The sequence below is a fragment of the Mercenaria mercenaria genome, chromosome 16, assembly GCF_021730395.1.
Source record: "Mercenaria mercenaria strain notata chromosome 16, MADL_Memer_1, whole genome shotgun sequence".
In the NCBI taxonomy this organism is placed as follows: domain Eukaryota; kingdom Metazoa; phylum Mollusca; class Bivalvia; order Venerida; family Veneridae; genus Mercenaria; species Mercenaria mercenaria.
Window position 1 is genome coordinate 61,894,949 of NC_069376.1, and position 23,507 is coordinate 61,918,455.

General features: G+C 35.3%; 1 protein-coding gene across 4 annotated transcripts in view; it reads right to left on the reverse strand.

Moving 5' to 3' along the window:
• The window catches only part of LOC123539572 (oxysterol-binding protein-related protein 1-like), a 111,030-nt gene that overhangs the window by 18,595 nt on the left and 68,928 nt on the right, over nucleotides 1–23,507 (reverse strand). For all 4 annotated transcript variants that reach the window (XM_053527231.1, XM_053527229.1, XM_053527228.1 and 1 more), the window contains one exon: nucleotides 22,459–22,534. In XM_053527231.1, the coding sequence (XP_053383206.1) occupies nucleotides 22,459–22,534 (76 nt within the window). The remainder of the gene's footprint in view (nucleotides 1–22,458; nucleotides 22,535–23,507) is intronic.

Genomic DNA, 23,507 nt, shown 5'->3' on the forward strand with positions numbered 1-23,507 from the left:
AAGATCTCGAACCTACATGTCAACACCGCAGAACGCAGCTATCGGGACATTCCTGAGAGGCCAAGGTCGTAAATCTGGACGAAAAACCCCTCTCGCATCACTGAAGCGCCTGACTTCAAGGGGCCTGGGCCGTCCAAGAACAAGAGCAAGCGGCTTGATAACACAAATATCTACAACTCCTCTGCTTGAGTTAAACATCGAGGAACAGGAAGACAGCACTGCTCCAGCAGCATCATCTTCTGACTTAAACGAATCGGTCGAAGAATTTGTGACTGTATCTCCTGTTACCATACCAGCTCCAGCACCCACAACCACTGAGGAGCATCCACCTGCGTCAGCCTCTGAAGATTCAGCTGTCAACCTTATCATGGCAACCTCTGGACCACAGGTCAAAATTCAATCATTTTCGGGGCAGCCTGGAGAAAAAGCTGATGCATGGTTTCAAAGGTATACAGACATTTGTACAAACTTGTATAATTACACAGAGGAAAAGGTGAAATCTACATTCACATTCTATTTAACTGGCCAGGCATTGGCTTGGTTGAACTCTCTGCCTAGAGATGTACGCAGTGATAAAGACACTGTGCTAACTCAATTCCTGGCAAGGTTTGATGGAAGTGATGCTGGTTTTGGGTTAGGTTCAATAAGGCAACGTGCCAATGAAAGTGTTAGTGACTATTACACAAGGTTTTTGGAAATAACAAATGACCGTGGCATGCCAGAGCAGTGGCTTATAGCAACATTCATTGATGGACTAACTAGTGTTATAAGAAAAATCGTGAAACCACAAGAACTTTCACCACTTGACGCCTCAAGAAAAGCAGCTATTCGTGCTGAACAATCTGTCGATACAGTTGAGGTTGCAGCCGTAACTGATTCTGTAGTGGACTCTAAACTTAATCAATTGTATGACATGATGACTCATTTGCTACTAGATAAAAACACACAAAATTATCAGCAGCAACACTACCAACCGCTACCACAACAGCCAGTGCAGCAGCAACACTACCAACCGCTACCACAACAACCAGTCCAGCAGCAACTACCACAGCAGCAACAGCAACAGTTCCAGCCTCGTCATCAGCAGCCGTGGCACAGGAGACAGAACAATCGTCGCAGCAATTTCAATCGAGGGCAAGGTAGGAATAATTTTCAATCTTCTAGTGGGGAACAAAATACTTATTGTAAACTTTGCAGAACAAGTGGTCATGAAACAAATTCTTGTAAGAAATGGGAAAATTTGTATCAGCTATTTCCTTCTGGGGTTCCAAATTCTGAAAATAAATAGGAAATCGCGCCTGTTCATAGGCAGCCGTCTGTGAATGGGCACAAAGGGAAGCATTCTAAAGAAAATACTTTGTCAAACGATGAAAAATCATCTCCCAAAGATTTTAAATCAAAAGCTGAACAAGCTTCAAATTTTCATAAGTGCAATAATGAAGAAAAACCCTCCAATAACTCACTTAATGATGGAAAGACTGCAGATGTTCTTGTAATTGCCCCTCTTAACAAAAACACTGTGCAAGCCAAAATTTTAAATGAGAAAACAAATGCTTTGATTGACACTGGTGCTAAAATATCTTGCATTTCAAAAGATTTTCTTGAAAAATGTGGTTTAAATATTAGTGCTGTTGAGTCTTGTGTGTTGACAAATGTCGAAGGTATTAGTGGCAATAAGGTTTCTGTGCTAGGTCAAATTGAAATACCCTTAGTAGTAGGTGGTGCATGTTTTCCATACAAATTTCATGTATTAGATGGCTTCAAACATAAACTTATCATAGGTATTGATTTTCTCTTTGACAATAAGTGCTTTGTTGACTTAGGTCATGGAAGACTGTTCCTTCAAGAAGGTTTGACTTGTGCTAGAATGACAGTTCAGTCTGGTTGTGCTAAAACTACTCATCCTTTTTGCATTCCTGCACGGGGAGAAGCTCAACTCCCTGTGTCAATTTCAAGGACATTCAAAAATGAAATAGTTCTGTTAGAACCGGTTCCCACTGACAAAGGTATTAGAGTTGCGAGATGTTTGGTAAAAGCTAGGCGATCAAAACACTCTAAATCAAAGAACTTTAGTGCTGCTGTAAGAGTTATAAATCCAACTGATGATGATATATATCTGCCTATAAATTTCACGGTTGCTTCAGTTAGTAGAATTGAGAAGGACCAAGTGTTTACTTTTGATGAAAGTGGTGCTAAGCCAAATGATGCTAAAACAAATGTTAATACAGACAACTCTGAAAATGACAAAAGTGCTAATATAGAACTTATTTCTGAATCTGACAGTGCTAAAACTGAAGAAACTAATGACATAGAATTCAATATCTCCAACTCCAATTTGACATCTGAGCAGTGTTCAAAACTTGCGCAATTTTTGAAGCTAAATTCTGATGTTTTCTCAAATTCATTAAAAACTATCGGTAGGACAAATGTTTTTACTCATAGGATTGAGACTGAACCAGGTGCTAAACCAGTTCACATGAACTACTATAGACAAGGTCCGACTCAAAAGGCCGAAATTGAGAGACAGGTAAAGGATATGCTTGATCAGGGTATAATCAGTCCATCTGATTCTGTTTGGAACAGCCCGGTTGTGCTTGTCAAAAAGAAAAATAACACATACAGGTTCGCTATAGACTATAGAAATCTTAATAAAATTACTAAATCAATTTCACACCCTCTCCCTAGGTTAGAGGATGTTTTCGATTGTCTAGGAGAATCTTCAGCTACAATTTTCTCGACACTTGATCTAAATTCTGCGTACTTTCAGATGGAATTAGACCCTGAAACAAAGCATAAATCAGCCTTTATCACGCATGAGGGTGTGTACGTTTTTAATCGGATGCCTTTCGGATTAAAAAACGCGCCTATGTCGTTCCAAATGCTTATGTCTCAAGTTCTCAGGGGTCTGCACTGGAAATTTGTACTTTGTTACATTGATGACTTATTGATATTTAGCAAAAATTTTGATGAACATCTTAAACACTTAGAGCAAGTTTTTGCAAAACTAAGAGAAGCAAATTTGACACTGAAACCAGACAAATGTTGTTTTGGAGTTGATAAAGTGATGTTTTTGGGGCATATTTTGTCAAAAGATGGGATTTCTGTAGATCCTGCAAAAACTGATAAAGTAAGAAATTTCCCAGTCCCCAAATCACAAACTGATTTAAAAAGTTTTCTCGGTTTATGCAACTTCTATAGGCGCTTTGTTAATGGCTTTGCCAAAATTGCAGCTCCGCTAAATAATTTATTAAAAGGGAACAAAACGGGGAAATTCAAAAGGGGTGATTGGACTGATGAATGCCAAACAGCTTTCCAAAAGCTGAAAGGTGCGTTAACTTCAGCTCCAATTCTTTGCTTTCCGGACATGAACAAAGACTTCTTTCTGTCCACAGATGCATCTGGCACTGCCATTTCTTATATCTTAGGGCAAAAAGATGAACAGGGTAAAGAGCATGTTGTCGCATATGGTGGTAGGGCTTTATCGAAAGATGAAAGAAAATGGTCTGTCTTTGATCAGGAATGTTTAGGTGTAATTGAAGGCATTAAGGCTTACCGGCATTATTTGTCTCATAGGAAATTTACAGTGTTTAGTGACCATAAAGCATTGTCTTATTTACATGGCCTGAAAGATCCTAGGGGTAGACTTGGAAGATGGTGTATGTTTCTTGAAGGTTATAATTATGAAATTATACATAGGCCCGGTAAGCAAAATGCAAATGCAGATGCAATATCTAGGATTCCCTACTCCGATCAGTCTGATGACAATGTGACTAACCTTGCCAAACTCTCTCAATCAAGACAATCTGTAACTGATGTTGAGAACAATGACATAGATCATATTGTTACCGAAGGTAACTCACCTGATCAGAACAGCTCTTCTGACGAATCTGATAATGATCAAATTCAGATACTTAATATTGAACAAGAAAAGTCTGTTAAATGTGTTAATGCTACATCATCTTTTAAACATACATCCAGTGTTTCTTTCAAGCATTATTTTGACATTTCAAGATGGTACACCATGTTTCTGAAATTTGTTGTTTGGCTTAGTCCATTTCTTCAGTTGCTGTATCCATATGTACCTTGTTATAGTGATGAATTGATACACCCTGAGAATAATTCAAATGTTAATGATGTTTGCTATACTGAGACAGTCTTAGAATATGGAAATACTGTTGATATCAATGTCATTGATAAGGTTGATACAATTTGTGACTCAGAAATGTCTGCTCTCCAAAGAAAATGCCCTGATTTGGACTTTTTAATTGAATATTTGGAGACTAGAGTGATGCCAACTGATGAAAAGAAACAAAGAATGTGTCTTAGAGCAGAAGATCAATTTGTAATGAAAGATGGGCTGCTTTATCACTTTTATCAGCCAAAATTCAAAGGCAAAGTTGACCTTGCTGAGCATTACATTTTCCAACTTGCTATTCCTCAGTGCAAAAGGAAAGAATTGTTGTTTTACTATCATGATTGTTTGTCAGGGGGTGGTCATTTTGGTATAACGCGAACTTACATGAAACTTAGGCAAAAGTACTGGTTCCCAAGCATGTACCAGGAAGTTAAAAATTATGTAAGTTCTTGTGACTCCTGCCAACGCTCAAAAACAGATAGGCGTCAAAAACCTCCACCGCTACACCCCTTGCCAGTTGAAGACACTATGAGTAGGGTCCACATTGACATTCTAGGACCTTTGCCAAAAACAAAACAGGGTCACCAATACATACTTCTTATTATTGATAGTTTTTCAAAATGGCCCGAGGCTTTCCCATTGGTCACTCAAAATGCTAAAGAAATTGCCTCGGTTTTGTATAATGAATATATCTGTAGGTATGGAGCACCTCAATCTCTGGTCTTCATGTCTAACCTGGTAAGTGCCTTGTGTGAGTTGTTTCAAATTAAACGGTATCACACTAGCTCCTACCATCCCCAGTCAAATTCCACAGTAGAGCGTGCTAATAGCACACTTGCTAAAGTACTCACGGCTTATGTAGATGAAAATCAAATGAATTGGTCAAATCTCCTCCCTAGCATTATGATGGCATTCAGGTCAACCCCTGCCACTGAGTCATCAGGTTATTCTCCATATCATTTAGTTTTTGGAAAAGAAATGACCCTGCCAGTTGATGTTGGGTTACTTCCAAAACAAACAATGCCTACTCAAGCTAAACAGTATCTTGAGGACCTTTTGAGCCACCTCATGATAGCTAAAGATGTAGCTAAACAAAACATGGAGCTAGCAAAAGAAAAGGCTAAGGAAAGGTTTGACACAAAGGCAAAGGCCCCAGACTTCAAGGTTAATGACAAGGTTCTGTTAAGGTGCAATGCAACAAAACCAGGTCTTTCCTCAAAGCTTTCCCACAAATGGGATGGGCCTTACATTATTGTGTCTGCTGGTTCCAAATTCACTTACAAACTTAGGAACTGCAGAACAAACAAGATTTTAAAAGGTCATGTAAATGCCCAGAGAATTAAGCATTACCAAGAAAACTTGGATTCAGATATTGTTAACCAAGACAATACTGATGTAAATTTGTCCAGGAATGATCCTCAGTCAGGCAATAAGTCAGATACCAAAACAAGTTCAGTTGAACAATCTATTGGTAATCCGCATGCACAGTCTGATGCAAAATCCCAGCCTGTTGAGACAAATGGTCCTCAGACTGAACTGATGTCAAAATCTGTTGAGACCAATGGTCCTCAAGCTGGAAACCAATCTGTTGTGAACCAAAGAGTGAACTCTGATTCTAACATAGGTCCTCAGATTGTTGAAAATTCAGGCAATGAATCTCCTCTTTTAAAGCCTGATAAAATAGTAGAAGTTTGTAGGTACAAGGGTGAAAGATGGTTAAGGTGTTTTGTAGCTGGTCGTAGGAATTCAGAATGGATTAGGGAATGTCTAATTGATCCAAGTTACCTGAAAGAATATTTTGAGAAACACACATATTCTGGTCGCAAGCGAAAAAGGAAACACAAAATGACTTATTGGAGAAATAAGAAGCCAGAGGAGTAATAAGCATACCGGTAGTTGTACTTTTGGCACTAGCTCTCAAGTAACCTGTCAACAAAACTCCTAGCTTGGCCGGTTAGGTTTTTCGAACTGCGCATCAAAATTCAAAATTATTTTTCCTATTAGTGAGGCTAAGAAATTTTATTTCTTGTTTAATAGTGCTAGAGATTCCTCGTCTCACCCCATTCCTCACTATTAGTCTTTTTTTTATGTTTTCAGATGGGTCCTTGTTGAGTGCCACTTTCTATGCATTGTGCCTCATGGTTGTTTTACCTCAGTGTGTCTCCTCCAACATCCTCCCACGGCTAAACTATGGTGTTGTTTCCCAATGTGAAGCAAAATTCTCACTTTCTAGAGAGTATTGGTTGCATACGTATGAGATCAGCTTACCTCAATACCTTAAATTCCCTGCAATAGGGACATGCCACAGAAAGAAGGAAACTTGCCAGATTACAAACAATGTTCTTTCCCAACTGGATTCTATTTTTGCTAATTATACATTTTTGACTCCACTAAATGCTACTGTGCCAAATTGTAAAACTTGTAATCATGACATAGAAATTGCTAAAAATGCTGAAATTATTTTTCAAACTCTAATAGCTCTAGGATTCACTATTGTTACAACTGTGTTGTTAATTTGGATGTTCAGAAAGATAAGGACTTTTTCTGCAGCATTGATTCTACTACACAGAAGCCAATCTGTTCAAGCTATTCCATCCACTCTACCTTCATTTATTTACACACGCAAGCCTGAGCCAGAGAGCCCTAGCTACTTAGATATCAATATAACTTTGTCTTGGGAGCATGCAAACTTTTTCTTCCTTCTACTGAATACTATATTGCTAATCATACTGATGTTTAAGCTTGTAAAATTTAAAAGGGCACCAGTGCTTCTGCTAGAAGTAACTAGTTTGGACCGTTGCATATTTATTCCTGTAATGAAGCTCCCTTTGTGTCCCTCACTTTCTACAATGAATATTCCTGAAACTGTTACTGACTTGAATATTACAGGTTCTTGTTTGTTTCCTAGACTTGAACTAAATTGGGAAAACTTTACTGTTGACAATGATATTACTGAAAAGGTGTACAGTGTGCCAACTTCAATAAATTTAAATCTTTGGCAAAAATACAAATTGGGAAAGATACTAAAGAAACCATTCTATATAAATCTTCATACTGAACATAATGGCTACTTGTCTGCAATTTCCTTGAATCAAGAATAGATCCCTACCAGAAGATTAAAATTATTCCTCCAAACTCTACTCATTTTTGTGCACCCACTATCACAGTGATGCACCATGACCATACTAGGTCATAATTGTATTTTGATTGTACATGTACTTGTTTTTATTGCAAATTATTTTGCATTTTTAGCTTATGTGCACTTAATATTGTCATGACATAATTTTTTTTCTCTTTGAGCTCATTATACATATTGTATTGTCTTTGTATATAGTATGTTTGTCTGTCCAATTTTGTTGCATCTTTTCATGCAATATTTTTGATTTGTATGTAAATATCTGTACAAATAGAAAAAAAAAAAAAAAAAAAAAAAAAAAAAAAGAAAATCACCATGATAAAATTCTGATGGAATTTGACCATCTGTCCTTTGACTGTCTGTCAAGGTGACTGCTGCCAAGGACAGGTGTAATAATTCACTTAGAAAACCTATGACCCTTCTTTTTATTTGCAACTTTGGGGTCCAAAGTTAAGAGACTTCAGGGGAACTATTATGATCCTTCTTTTTCTTATGCATTTTTGCATAATATCATGTAATGTTATATAAGGATCATTAGTCTTAAAATAAGGATCATTAGTCTTAAAAGTCCTCCTTTTCATTTTTTTTTTCAATAACATACACATATTTGGTATCAAAATTCTTGTCTTAAAATGAAGATTTTGAATATAATGTTTTTAAATGGACATCTTTAATTTATTTTCAATATTCAGGGATTCTGTAATAATTCTAATATTTTTCTATAGCAGGAATTTCTCAAAATTCTAAATCAACCCAAGCTGACTTAAGTAAATGCCTTATGGCTTGTTTTTAGCACTTATTGTTCAACATCCTTTGCAAGTCTTAAAATCTGTTTTAACATCAGCTTAAGTTGACAACTTATCATCTAAAAATGTATTTGTAAAAGGAAATCAATTTGACACCTTTAGTTAAGCTCTTCCAGCTTGTTTGGAAATGACTTATATAATGCAAAGGGTCCAGTGTCCAGACATCATTCATATTTTGGACATTGGAATTACATGTAATAAATAAGTGTTAAACCAACAAGCCTGCTTTTTTACAGGTATGTGATTTTACTTATTTTCTTTATTAAAGTATATCTTATATGTGAAATATTTAAAGTTCTTAAATAATAAATAAATTTGACTCTTACTGTATTTGCTAAGTTGCATAAAATTAAAGTTAATTTTATTGTATGTAATTTTGAGAATTGCTTGTAAATATTAATGAAGAATTTGTTCAAATAAGATTGTCATAGCTCCTGCTCATTTCTAGTTATTTCTAAATTTGTGATTTATAAGATTTTAAGTGAGCACATATTTTTTCAATGCTTCATAGTTAGAAATTAAATACTTTCATTTTTAAATACTTAATAGCTCAGGTTCCTAATGCAGATTTTAGTTAGTTTTGTTTTGAATAAATACTGTTGTCCGGCTAATTCCAGTTAAATGTAACAGCTGCTTAAAGGCAACTATTTTCTAGTAGAATAATTTTTAGGTTGTACTTTTATATTTTTTATGTACCTCTCATGCCAAGCGAAATTCCCCAATATTGTTTAATTTGATATGTACAACTATAATAATTGTTAACAGAATCATTAATAGTATATACTTGTTAAACATCTTTTCATATTTTGGACACTGGAATTTAAACAAGTAATAAATAATTGTTAAACCAACAACCCTGCTTTTTTTACAGATTTCTCTAAGTAATCTAAACACCCCCACTCGGTCTCGAGATATAGGAGACGCCCAGTTCCGAACGCCGGTCTGTTCAAAGGTGCGCGACAATCGCTCTATAAAAGTCAAACTAATGTAGATTGGGAAATACTTGTGATGGGTTTATTTTTGCTTGTATTCTGAGTGTATCTGGAAAATTTGATCACAGAAAGAAGAGTTAGCAACATAATGTGTAAAACATATTAACCCTTACCATGCTGCACAAGATTGGTCATGCCTTTGTGACCAGTGTAGATCATGATCAGACTGCACATCCATGCAGTCTGATCATGATGTGTACTGTTCGCTATTCAGCCAATATCTTTTTGATAAGCACCCCTTTTAACAGTTAATGGTGCTGTAAAAATTGAAAGATGGACAAGTTCATTATAGAAATTCAGCAAGGTAAGAGTTAAACTTGAGTTCTGGGTCTTGAATTTATTACAGTGCATATAAGGCTTCTAAAGATTAGATAACAGTGAATACACTGACCACTCTTAACACCTATGTCTTGTGCACAACAGCTCACTTGAATTTTTCATGTGGGGAAACTATCCAGCTGGCTTTCGGAATGGCGGTGGTTCTACCCAAGTGCCCGCCTGTGATGAAAAAATGCATGGAGGGGCATCTAGGTTCTTCCTCCACCAAGCTGGAAAGTCGCCATATTACCTATAACTGTGTCAGTGTGATGTTTAACCCAGTAAAAAGTACAGAAACTATGAGCAACATTCAGTCTTATCGGTAATGGCTTGCCTGTCAAAAAACAATAGGACAGACAGCTAATAGTTTTAACTACTGACCGACAAACCAATCAGTAAGTGCTTAGGACATCAGAAGTAAATTTTGACTTTTTTCTTAAGATCCGACTAGCCTAGTAAACCTACCAGTCAACAGCTCCAACTATCAACTGACAATTTAAACCATGGCCTATCATGTTATGATATTCGATTTTACTAGATGACTGATACATTTTTGATCCTCTCTCAATGAAATGTGTTACATTAAACCTTACTATGGTTCCAAGTAAATATGCCCACTAATACTACAATGAAAACAGTCTATTATATTGTTCTACTTTTAAGACAGTACCCATTTTTCTTTTCTTCATGACCTCAAACATGCAAGACATAGTATTATTATGTAAGTGATATTTATCAAGTCAAATGAAAGTTTTCAAAATCCTAATATCCCCAGCTGACAGGTAAAGTCATATCTCCAACAGTAAGTATGTAATTATCTTCTAGGATAGAAAAAAACTCGCTGGTATTGCAAAAACAGATACTTGTATGAGAAATGTTGTAGCAGACAGAACAAATTCTACAAAATGACGAGGATATGTGAAATGCGGTTATCTGTCAATAATACTAAGAGGAGGTACAGAGTTTCTTGTGTGTCTATATATACTTATACAATAGAGCTTGATGAAATTAACCCTTATCATGCTGGACAGGATTGATTCTGCCCTTGCGATCAGAGCAGATCATTATCAGCCTGCATAGATCATGACCTGCACTGTTCACCATTCACTCAGTATGTTTTGGGTAAGCACCCCTTTTAACAGTTAATGGTAATGTCCAAATTAAAAGATGAACAACTTCATTAATATAGAAATTTAGCAGGGTATAACTGGTGAAAGAATATCAGATAATCAATACCTCAGTCACATAAAAAAGCAGCATTGACTGGAAGCATCCCCTGGCTCATGAACAATATGTCCTAGTTAAGGTAACATCTTAATGGGCACCTAATTATTATCAATTGATAGAAATAAATGGCATTAATAGTTTATGCAGTCCCAGTAGTTTTGTTTTATAGCTTACATTATGGATTGCTGTACAAAATTTTTACATCTTCCTTTAAATTACACTCAGTGTCAGCTTCCATCACGTCTGACTATTAGTACAATACTAAAGATATTGGTTCACCGGACTGTCCAGAATTCCACACACTTCAAAACTTGCACAATGGAAACAACAAGAATTTATAAGGAATATATTTGACATTTTTCACAGTGAAAATGCCAGATATCATTCACGCTGATATTTCAATAATTTACTGAAAAACCTAATAAAACTGTATTCTATGATAACTTTGCAAGTACAGGTAGTATGTTTAAGAGCGTGTGTGTGTGTGTGTATGTGTTCGAGTTTAACGTCTTTCTCAACAATTTTTCAGTCATATGAACGATGGTATCTACTTGTAGCAGTGAGCACAATGCCCAACTTTATAGTGCTGCCTCACCGGAATATCACGCCGTAGACACATGACATGATACCCCACCCAGTCACATTATACTGACACCGGGCTGACCAGTCCTAGTACTATCCTCTAAATGCTGAGCGCCAAGCGAGGAAGCTTCTAATAACAATTGGACAGGTAGGGTTTTCACATGTTTTCCATTCATACTGTAAAACCTTAAGCATTATAGTCATGTTCAAATAAATTTCTATTGAATAGATGTTACATAAAAATATTATGGGTATAAATACTCCTTTCAACAAAATATTACTGTAAAATCATTTAATTTCGTAGGCATGAACTTTCATGGTTTTGATCAAAACGGCAATTTCGTGGGGATATGAATTTGTGGATTTCAACTTTTGAACATAAAATGAATGGGAATTTTACATGTTCGTTGGGATTAAATTTCGTGGATTGACTCAACCACGAAATCCACAAAAATTAGTCCCCCACGAATATTAATGATTTCACAGTATATTATTTGGGTCAAAGTACAAAAAATGTCATTATACTAATTATACTAAGCATTTGTGACAGAATATTTCAAGATTTTATGGCTGCGTGCTTATCCATGAAATGAAATCATAAATTACAAATTATTTCATCTTAAAAATTTCATGCATGTGCAAATTTAAGTTTCCATAGATAAAAAAGGCAAAAAAAACAAAAACAGAAGGTCCAAGATGGCCCCATGTTGCTTACCTGAGTAACACACCATAACAGTGTAAACATGATTGACCTAATGACCCAGTCTTTGACACCAAATGACATGACCCAGATTCAAAACTGACCTAGAGGTCATTAAGACAAACATTCAGACCAATTCTCATGAGTTTCAAACTTAAACTGTGGACCTGAGAGTGCTAACAAGATTTTCCTTTGACCTGGCCTACTGACCTAGTTTTGACCAAATATGACCAAGTTTAATACTTGACCTAGTGATCATCAAGACAAACATTCTGACTAAGTTTCATAAAGACTGGGTCAAAACTGTGACCTCTAGAGTGTCAACAAGGCAAATGTTGACGCATGATGCACATTGCTGGACAATGACTGGTCACAAAAGCTCATCTCAGGTGAGCTAAAAACCTCAACAAAACATGTATTCACTTAATCTGAACATGTTTCTACCTGCAAGTTTAATGCTTAGCCAACCAAACAAGATCAATACATTAAAAAGACATGGTTAAATGATTTAATTAAAAATTCTTTCATCTGTAATTACCCCTGCATCATTTATTCAAAAAGAGTAATTGTTTCAGGGTCATTTAGATAATATTTTTTATGGTGACATTTTCCAGCTACTGATGGTGCAGGAAGACTCCAGCACTGTTTCAGTCAGAGGCAGGCACTGGGTAGAACCACCAACTTCCCTAAGCAAGCTATGTGGTCTCAGCAAATAAAGAAATATATATATCAAGCCACGGTTCGGTCTCACATTCTGTGCGGGTTAAGTGGCTTGAAGTGACCTTATTGGCTATGTCTATTATGTCTAATGCGATCCCCCCTTCCCTCCCCCACCCCTATCCCACTCCCAAGAATATTTATTTATCTATTTGGGTGCACCAAAACACTCCCAAAGAAAAATTGACTATTTAAATGTTATTGGATTAAGCTTTTCAACATAAATAAGTCAAGAATGTAAAAACAAGAGGGCCATGATGGCCCTATATCGCTCACCATAGTTGATCTGGCCTACAGACCTAGTTTATGACCCCACATGACCCAGTTTCATACTTGACCTAGAGATCATATAGACAAACATTCTGACCAAGTTTCATAAAGATAGGATCAGAACTGTGGCCTCTAGAGTGTTAACAAGTTTTTCCTTTGATTTGACCGGGTGACCTAGTTTTTGATCCAACATGACCCATATTAGAGCTTGACCTAGAGGTCATCAAGACAAACATTCTGACCACTTCTCATGAGTTTCAAACTTAAACCTTTGACTTTATAATGTTATCAAGATTTTCCTTTGATCTGGCCTACTGACCTAGTTTTTGACCCCACATGACCCAGAACTTGACCTAAAGATCATCGAGAAAAGCATTCTTACAAAGTTTCATAAAGATTGGGTCACAACTTTGGCCTCTAGAGTGTTCACAAGTTTTTTTTTTTATTTGACCGGGTGACCTAGTTTTTGACCCCACATGACCCAGATTCGATCTTGACCTATAGATCATCAAGACAAACATTCTGACTAATTCTCATGGGTTTCAAACTTAAATTGTGGTCTCCAGAGTGTTAACAAGATTTTCCTTTGATCTGGCCTACAGACCTAGTTTATGACCCCACATGACCAAGTTTCAAACTTGACCTAGAAATCATCAAGACAAACATTCTGACCAAGTTTCATAAAGATTGAGTCACAACTGTTCCCTCTAGTGTTCACAAGCTTTTCCTTTAATTTGACCAGGTGACCAAGTTTTTGACCCCACATGACCCAGATTCAAACCTTGACCTAGAGATCATCAAGACAAACATTCTGACAAAGTTTCAAAATGATTGAGTCACAACTGTGGCCTCTAGAGTGTTCACAAGATTTTCCTCTGATCTGGCCTACTGACCTATTTTTGGAACCCACGTAACCCAGTTTCAAATCTGACCTAGAGATCATCAAGACAAACATTCTGACCAAGTTTCATAAAGATTGGGTCACATGACCCAGATTGGAATATGACTTAGAGATCATCAAGACAAACATTCTGACCAAGTTTCATAAATATTGGGTCACAACTGTGGCCTCTAGATTGTTCACAAGGCAAATGTTAACAGAGGACACACGACGCACGCTGGACAATGACTGGTCACAATAGCTCACTTTGAGCACTTTATGCTCTGTTGAGCTGAAAATTGATTAAATACCAAACTTCTGTGGACAAACACACAAACAAAACATATTTCTATATGAAAATTCTGTATCACCTCATGTAAAACATAACAAGAGGGCCAAGATGGCCCTAGGTCACTCACCTGAGAAACACACCATAACAGTGTAAAAATGTTTGACCTAGTGATTTAATGGAAACAAATATTCTGACCAATTTTCATTAAGATTGGACTAAAATGTGGTTCTCTTAGTGTAAACAAGTTTTTTCTTCAATTTGACCTAGTGACCTAGTTTTTGAGCCAAGATGACCTACATTCTAACTTGACCTAGATTTGATCAAGGCAATCATTCTGACCAAATTTCATCAACCTCAATTGAAAAATACAGCCTCTATCGCATACATAACATTTTTCTTTGATTTGTCCTAGCAACCTAGTTTTTGACCCTAGATGACCCATATTCAATCTTGACCTTCATTTCATCAATGCTATCATTCTGACCAAATTTAATGAAGATCAATTGAAAAATACAGTCTCTATTGCATACACAAGATTTTTCTTTGATTTGATCTAGTGACCTAGTTTTTGACCACTGATGACCAATATTCTAACTTGACCTAGCTTTCATCAAGGCAATCATTCTGATTAAATTTTATGAATATCCAGTGTAAAATGCAGCCCCTACTGTGTACACAAGGTTTTTCTTTAATTTGACCGGGTGGCCGAGCTTTTGGTCCTAGATGACCCATATTCAAACTGCATCTAGATTTCATCAAGACAAACATTCTGATCAAATTTCATGAAGATCCGGTGTTAAATGCAGCCCCTATTGCACACATAACGTTTTCCTTTGAAATGACCTAGTGACCTATTTTTTGACCTCAGATGACCCATATTCAAACTTGTCCTAGATTTCATCAAGGCAATAATTTTGACCAAAATTCATGAAGATCAATTGAAAAATACAACCTCTATCGCATACACAAGGTTTTCCTTTGATTTGACCTAGTGACCTAGTTTTTGACCCCAGATGACCTATTTTCGTACCTTGCCTAGATTTCATTAAGGTTATCAACTTATCATTTTGACCAAAATTCATGAAGATCAATTGAAAAATACAGCCTCTATCGCATACACGTTTTTCCTTTGATTTGACCTAGTGACCTAGTTTTTGACCCAAGATCACTACTGGATGCACATACCATTAAACATGGTTTAAAACCATGTAAAATACCCATTAAAATAGGAAAACCCGTTAATTAACCCCATTAATTCTTGCATCACTTTATTTAACAGGTTTCACAATATTAATGGGTTACATGTTAAAATACCATTAATACACCCATTTTTTACCATGAATCATGCCATTAAAAATTAAGTTTGGTAGCTAAAAAAGTTAATGGCTTTGAAAAAATTGTGAAATTCTGAATATTTTGAATTTAACAGGATTATTCATGGCCTTTAAAATTGATTTAATGCCCATTAAATGTTCAGGTTCTGTACAATTTCATTTAAGAGTAAACTTAAGGGCCCCTTAACAGCAATGTGATGCCCTTAAGTCCTTCTTTCTGAAAATGTGATTGTATATATATTTTTTTTTGGTTTTTGGCTTGCATCCCATTAAATTGCTTATAATTCCAGTCCCATATTGTTCTTAAAATGGACTTTTAATCACAATAAATACATACTATGACACATTATCTAAAATGTATCATGATGTTATATTTAGTTGCTTTAAATTTTATTTCCCCTTGATACAGTTATGCTATGTTTTTCAAATGTTGCCAAATTGTGTTCCTACAAAAATCAGATTTATTTCAAGAAAGTTGGATGGAAACATATTAATTTATTTGATAACATCAATCTACATTATTTTGGGTAAAGGTAAATATGTATTGTTTGCATGCCACTTTTCTGTTTTTTGTTTTTCCTGTCAATAATTAGCATTTGTATAAGAAAAAGGGTTTAAGGAAGGAATTTACATATAAAATGTGCTCAGACCAGTTTAGATTTTCAAATTAATCTTCCAATCTTGAGTAGAAACTAAGGTTTATAGAGAAGTGAACAGTACACATGATTGTGAAGATTTACAGTCTGACTTAAATTCATTTGGGGCATGGGCAGATCAATCCTTCTTCGTTCCGATGAATCAAAGAGTGGGTACGCTTGATTGGGGAGGGGGGAACTTGTGATGCAATCCCTCAAACATATGCTCTTAACTGTTTAAGTGCGTGCACCTGAGCACAAAGTACTGAAGTAGAGCTAAGTTGTGATTGCCCATTGTGCGCTGACATTTTCATCAACAGTTGCTTTTTGAATACACAGTCCTGCTGCCTAATGTCTGTACCAATAAAAACTTGGTCAGAATGTTGGTCAATATTATAATGTTGTATAGTTAAAGTTACCCACATGGTCACTTGATCTATTAAACCGGTACCTGTAAACCTTTCTCAGTACAAAACAATACAATACAAAATCCTTTTTTTCCTCATTTATATGAACATATGACAGAATAAAGGGTACAATATGACAATATGTATGAGGCTGTTACATGTGGGTTTTCATTACAAAATAAAGAGAGAAAAAAGAAGAAACAAATATTCTTCTAGCATTTTACAAAAGTACATATGTATAGATACTATACACGTGTTGTAATACGTAGTTTAAATCAATATGGCAAAAATAAATATGAAGTTGATTAATTTTAAGATGTCTAATTCTTATGGCAAATTTTCATGGCCCTTAATTTGATATACCTTAAATTTTTACAAACCCATTTTAAAAATGAATCTGGCATATTTAATGAGACGTTAATCAATTTTTTAATAATTAACGGGCATTAACAGAGTATTAAAAGAATTAATGGCTCCATTAGTTCTTGCTAATTAATGGGGAATTAAGGGGTATATTTTTAATGGCACATTAATTTCATGCCAATTAAAAATTTTCACGGAGTTTTAAGGAGCGTGTTAACTTATTTTAATGGTTTATTATAAGCAGCTTTTCATGGCCATCAAAGTCAATTTAAAAAGGTGTATTTTGCCAGGGTTTTAATATACATATTTCATGGCTTTTTAATGTATGGCATTAAAACTATGGTCATGAAAATCCCATTAAATAGTAAGAACTAATGGGTGAATTTTAATGGTGACCTGTTAAAACTCTGTTAAAAATGTTTGAAAAAATTAAGGCCAATTTCATGACCCTTTTAATGGCATGTGCATGCAGTAGTGGATGTTCTCCATGACTATTTGATAAATGACATTGTGTCTGAAATAATTAGTCCTCCATCTCTGATTCATGTGGGGAAGTTGGCAGTTACTTGCGGAGAACAGGTTTGTACTGATACAGAAACCAGGAACACTGGTTAGGTTAACTGCCTGCCGTTAAATGACTAAATACTGTTGAAAAACAGCATTAAACCCAAATCAAACAAACAAACAAGAAGACCCATTTTCGAGCTTGGCCTAGATTTTATCAAGGTAATCATTCTGACAAAGTTTCATGAAGATCAGTTGAAAAATTCAGCCTCTATCGCATACACAAGCTAAATGTTGACAGACGACAGACAGACGCCGGACATCAAGCGATCACAATAGCTCAGGTGAGCTAAAAATTCAAGTACATCCGCTTCTAAAAGGGATCTAATTCTATGTAATATAATCATTTTTGCTTCTTAAATAAATTTCAAATATAATTAATACCAGACAGCAAGGAATTCAGTAACCATCATTCTTTCACTTGCTGAAACCTCACCAATGTACCACATCTGAACTGATCCCAGTGGAGCTCCAACATTTAACATCCCATTCCCAGAGCTGATGACTTAAACACTAGGCTTCTTCAGTTTTAATTTTACTGGTTTAAAATTTCAACATTTTTTCCAGTTAACAGTAATTTAGGTGTTTTGTGTACACCGTTGAATACACATGAAGACCTGGGTTGGGGTATTCAAGGGCTTGCATTATCAGATATCTATGAATATTGGGCTATAAATTTTTTCAAATGAGCATCACTCCAGGCTGAAGGCTAGAAAAGCAGCACACAGATCAATACTATCACTTCTATTTTCTAACCATTACCCATTCATAGTGTTCTTGATCAATAAGAATTTGGCATTCCCACAAAAAACTGAGATGAAATAATACAAATTCTATCACACAGTAACAAAATAGTCATTGTTTACAGATCCTTGCTCACTGTCTGTGTTTTGTTAAAAAAATACCACTGAATCTTATGTCCAGACTAGCACAAGATGTTTAGAAATTCTTACTGAAATGCATGAATACACCACTGAAATAAAAATCATGGAGTAACATGTTTTCAAACACAATTCAAACCAAAAGGATGAAGTAATACCCAACAAATTTTGAAAGCTTATCTGTTGCTCTGAAAAAGCAATACAAACTAGAAACTGTTTTTCTTGGAAAAGTTCTGTCTCCACCACTTAAAATGCAGACATTGTAAAATGCTACAAAATAAGGACCATAATACTTCAACTTCTGTGAAGTTTGGTGTTAATCTGCCCTGTAAAGTCAGAGGAAGACAAAAATTATTTCTTGAGTATGATATAATATTTGTACACCAGAAAGTGTTCCACTTGTTTTTGCTACCCTTACTATAACTACTTCCTCACACAATAGTAAAAAATGAGATAGTTTTATATGATAACTAATGGAAAAATGTCATGACAGTGCTATTCAAGGGAGAAGACTCTAAATTCCCAAAAGGCAGTCAATACTGTATAGAAAGTTTAGGAATTTTCGTTTTTGCTTGAAAACCTTATTATTTCACCAGGGTGTAGGATGACTCTTGCGCAGTAAATGTTGTCACAATATCTCAATGGGACATATTTTTGTTTACCAATTTTTAACTGACAAACATAATTATTATCTATGTAGGCCTGAAAATCCCTTATCGGTGTGTTTTGTAATTTAAATATATGTATCAGCAGTTAAATGATATATATCTTAATCTGGAGGTAACAACAAATACTCTGAGACAAGTTAATTAATATCATGAATTGATCCACCGTTTTCTATCAAACATACCTCCATTAATGCCAAACTAATCAGCATATGAAATAGGATAAATAATATTATGTTTACCTGATGTTAATTAATATGGATTTCACCTGATGCATATATTATGATTAATAGGTGATTGTCCATTAATACTTCCATGATGATTGATAAATTGATTTTGACTGTGATGTTTGAAAATAACAAAAAACATTATTGTGTTAAAATATTTATTTATTTTCAGTATTAAGTTATGATAATATGTAGTTCAGCTGTTCTATATTGTTTTATAGTAAATTGTGAAGCAATTTCTACAACTTATATTAATCACTCTCGACACCTCATTCCTGATGGAACCCATCACCACGAGGGTATGAGTGAAGAAAAGTCAGTTTCCCTTGGTATGACGTGGCCGGAGATCGAACCTACGACCTCCCACAGTCGAAGCGGACGCTGTACTACTAGACTTCTGGTAGCTCTAAACGTGGTTTTAACTGTACAAAAATAGAAAATTCGGCTGAAAATTCTAGGGGGATGGTCCACCAATTACTAGGGCTGGGACAATTTCAAAATTTTGAAACCAGTTAATTTGTATGAAATCGAATTGAACCTATTAATCGACTGCCATATTGAACATGCTGTTTTCTTTCCTGGCGACTGTATCAAGGTACTTCCAGCAGCTGACTTCATTAGTAACTTACGGACTTTATCGTTTGAAAGCAGTATGATAATTGATAAGTAGTATTTTGGTGTATTTTATTTTAGATATATCACGACAGGCAAATCCAAGACTATTGATTATGTTCATGTGTTTTAGCAGAAATATACCATAGGTCTATGTGCTGGTCAAAGAAATGTATAAAGACAAAGTACGTTTTGTGATATGTTTTTTGTTTTAAAGCAAATAGCGGTTTTGCAAAATTGAAACCGGTTTCACCTAGTAATCGAATCGGATCCGATTAACCAAATAATCGTCCCAGTCCTACCAATTACATTTAATAAATTTTACTCCCACCAATAAACTTTTGGCCTGAACAATAAGTAAAACTACTTTAAGCTTGAAACCAGTCTAACAGATTTAGTACAGTAGTAGTAGTAGTAGATGTACTAGAGTTTACCATAGTATCCAGTGTGCACTCCCCATGCTTATCTCATAAATGAACAGATGAAATCTGTCATGCACTGTGCATTTTTAAACTGAATATAATTATGACATGTCTACATATTTGTGGTTTTACCCCACCTATATATGCTTGAATAGTGATGAATATTGTAATATATATACACTCTTGCAGAAAGAAACAACATACTGGGTTCATCTGGGACTAATTTTCTTGGCTGCATTTTAACCCTTAACCTGCTGGCGGCAAGTGATTCTGCCTTTGCGACCAGTGCAGACCAAGATCAGCCTGCACATCCGTGCAGTCTGATCATGGTCTGCACTGTTCGCTATTCAGTCAGTAAATTTTTAGTAAACACCCCTTCAAATGATTAATGGTACTGCCCCTATTGGAAGATGGACCAGTCCATTATAGAAATTTAGCATGGTAAGGGTTAAATTTACAAACTGAATAGCAAACAGTGGATCAGCCTGCATGGATGTGATCTGGGTCTGCACTGGTCACAAGGGCAAAGTCACTTGCCACCAGCAGGCTAAAGATTAACTTAAGAAAATAATTATAAGTTATTAGCTTTGTATCAGGAAATATGCACGAGTTCTGCAGCGGAAAGAATGAGTGCATATTTCCCGATGCAAAGATAATAACCCGTTTATTACTTAGGTATCTACACGTATAAATGTAATGTAAATATCATGAATTTGTTAAATAGCATGAATAAGATTGACAATAAAGAACTTAATAAAAGAATTAATGCAATGGCACACATTAAATTACGTCACACACCCCAATATGAAATTCAGGCCTCTGAGTGTATGGAAAAATATTGATGTTTCCAGTTCCATTGTAACTGAATGGGGAATAGAAATGAGTATGTAATAATCTGCTCTATGGTGCTTTATGGACTTTTGTCAATTCAAAGTTCCAAACAGTCCCAAGAAATATAAACTTATTTGCATAGATCTCACAAAAATATGCATAGATCTCACAAAAATATTCTTGAAAAAAAGCCGGCTTGGTTTTGTTACAATAGGTATTGATTCAAACACAGTTGATTTTTTTCTCCTGTCAGAAGAGCTCACAATCATTAGAATCTACAGAGATGTACCAGTTACTGCATGAAAAAATGACTCATTCATAATGTCATATGCGAGACAGTGAAGATAACTGGTCAGTCAAAAGTGGCAATATTCATTATGGGTTTATAACCTTAAAACCTAATATGTATATGTATACTGTGGAATCACCGTTGTTTGTGGGGGACTATTTTCTGTTGTTTTCATAGTTGTGTCAATCTCAACCAGCAAATAACATTTTACCTTGTTTTCTCTGCCATTTGACAAAAATACCAAGTTTTATGTTTATCAGGAGAATGAAAATCAGTATTTATCGAGACACTCACAGCTGAAAGGAAAATTGACTTCAGACACACAGTTCTCATGTGCAGAGAACAAACATTGCATCTGGGGATTGAACTAGCTACCTCTCAATTTCTAGTCCTAAGCTCTGACCACTAAGGTATTCAGGGGGGTGAGTTTGCTAATTTTAGCCTCAATAGTCATCTATAAACCAAATATTTATAATTAATACTTGTGGGCACAGAACTTTATAAGTATTATGGTGTTTTTACTTTTAGCAACATGTAAATAAACAGTCAGTCCTTAGCAATCTCTTTTAAAAGGAGATATTGAAAGTAAAATCAATAGTTGGTTGATAGCGCGTAGGTTGAGTGGGCAGACATGTAATAAATTTTTAGTAATAGTTTTTTTATGGTTCGAACCTTGCATCCGGGCGTCATTTTTTTTTTAATTTGCATTTAATTTATATACTTTGTGTAAGTTTGTTTTTCTCTGATCTTTAATTTATTCACGAAAGCCTCAAAAACGTTAGATCATTTTTTAAAATGAGGCTTTTTTAAACATGATTATGTGTTGACAATGACATATATAAGTTAGCTAACAAGTAAGAACTAGATTAACAGGCTTTTGATGTTTTTGTTGAATCGTATTGACAAAAAAGAAATTAAATAGTTTTCAAAATACCTTTTTACTTGCCTGGGAATCGAACTCTCGACGAAAAAGTATAAGACGGATACCAATACCGCTCGGCCAACGAGGATTTACTATTTGCAGTGTAAACGTAGTGTACTGACTTTAATTTATGCTACTTTTTGTTTGTTTACATTTCAAAGCGCCTTATTACTGTGCTATACCTGTAGATGTAAATGAGTGTACATGTAGAGGCAATGTTGTACCAGGATATTAGTAAAGGGATATCTCACCTTTCCTATACATTGTTTAAGTATACTCCAAAAACTGAAGTCATTTCTGTCAAACATCGGTACTGGAAGTTCCGTCCTGAAAATAGAAAACAACACAGGATAAATGGAACATTAAATACAGTTGCTTACTGTATAGCCCATTATTAGTTTAGCAGAGGAAAGTTCAGTTTAATCAATGAATTGACAGTTCCATTTTACAAAGATCAAACACATTAAGCCCATCAGTTTTCCAATCTCTGTGAAATAAGCTCTCCCGACCATGTTCATCACAGTCTCAATGGGAACTTTTCAATGAGTTATTATCAACAATAATTTAACATAAAACTGTAATTCTGACTAAAAGGGAAAAAAAATTCTTTTCCCTGTGGAGAAGCATCCTAGACATATCTTATATGGGACTATAAAAAACTTTTCTGTATTGAAAAAGGATGTCTAAAACAAGAGCTGTCCGTAAGACAGCCAAGCTCGACTATTCGAAATATTGTCACAGAAGCAGGAAATTATTACCCAAAATGTTAAATATCAAAAGAGTTTTAAGTTCGAAAGGGGACATAATTTGACCAACATGCATATCAGAGTTATGGGAGTTGATGCTATCAACTAGTTTTATAACTCCGAAGAAACATGTTAAGTTTCAATTCAATATCTGCATTAGTTTTGGAAAAAGTAACTTGCATGTAAACTTTAACCAGAATTTTCTAAGTCCAAAAGGGGGCATAATCTGCTCAAAATACATGTTAAGAGTTATGGAACTTAACCCAGAGGTTTGTAATTGACCTTGAAAAAGAATAAATAAGTTTCAAAGCTATATGCCTTTTGGTTATAGCTGTATGTACTTGCACGCAAAACTTTAACCAGAATTTTCTAAGTCCAAAAGGGGGCTTAATTTGCCCAAAATACAAGTCAGAGTTATGGGACTTGGTGCTATCAACTAGTTTTATAATCTCGAAGACACATGTGAAGTTTCAATTCAATATCTGTATTAGTTTTGGAGATAGTAACTTGCATGTAAAAACTTTAACCAGGATTTCCTAAGTCCAAAAGGGGGC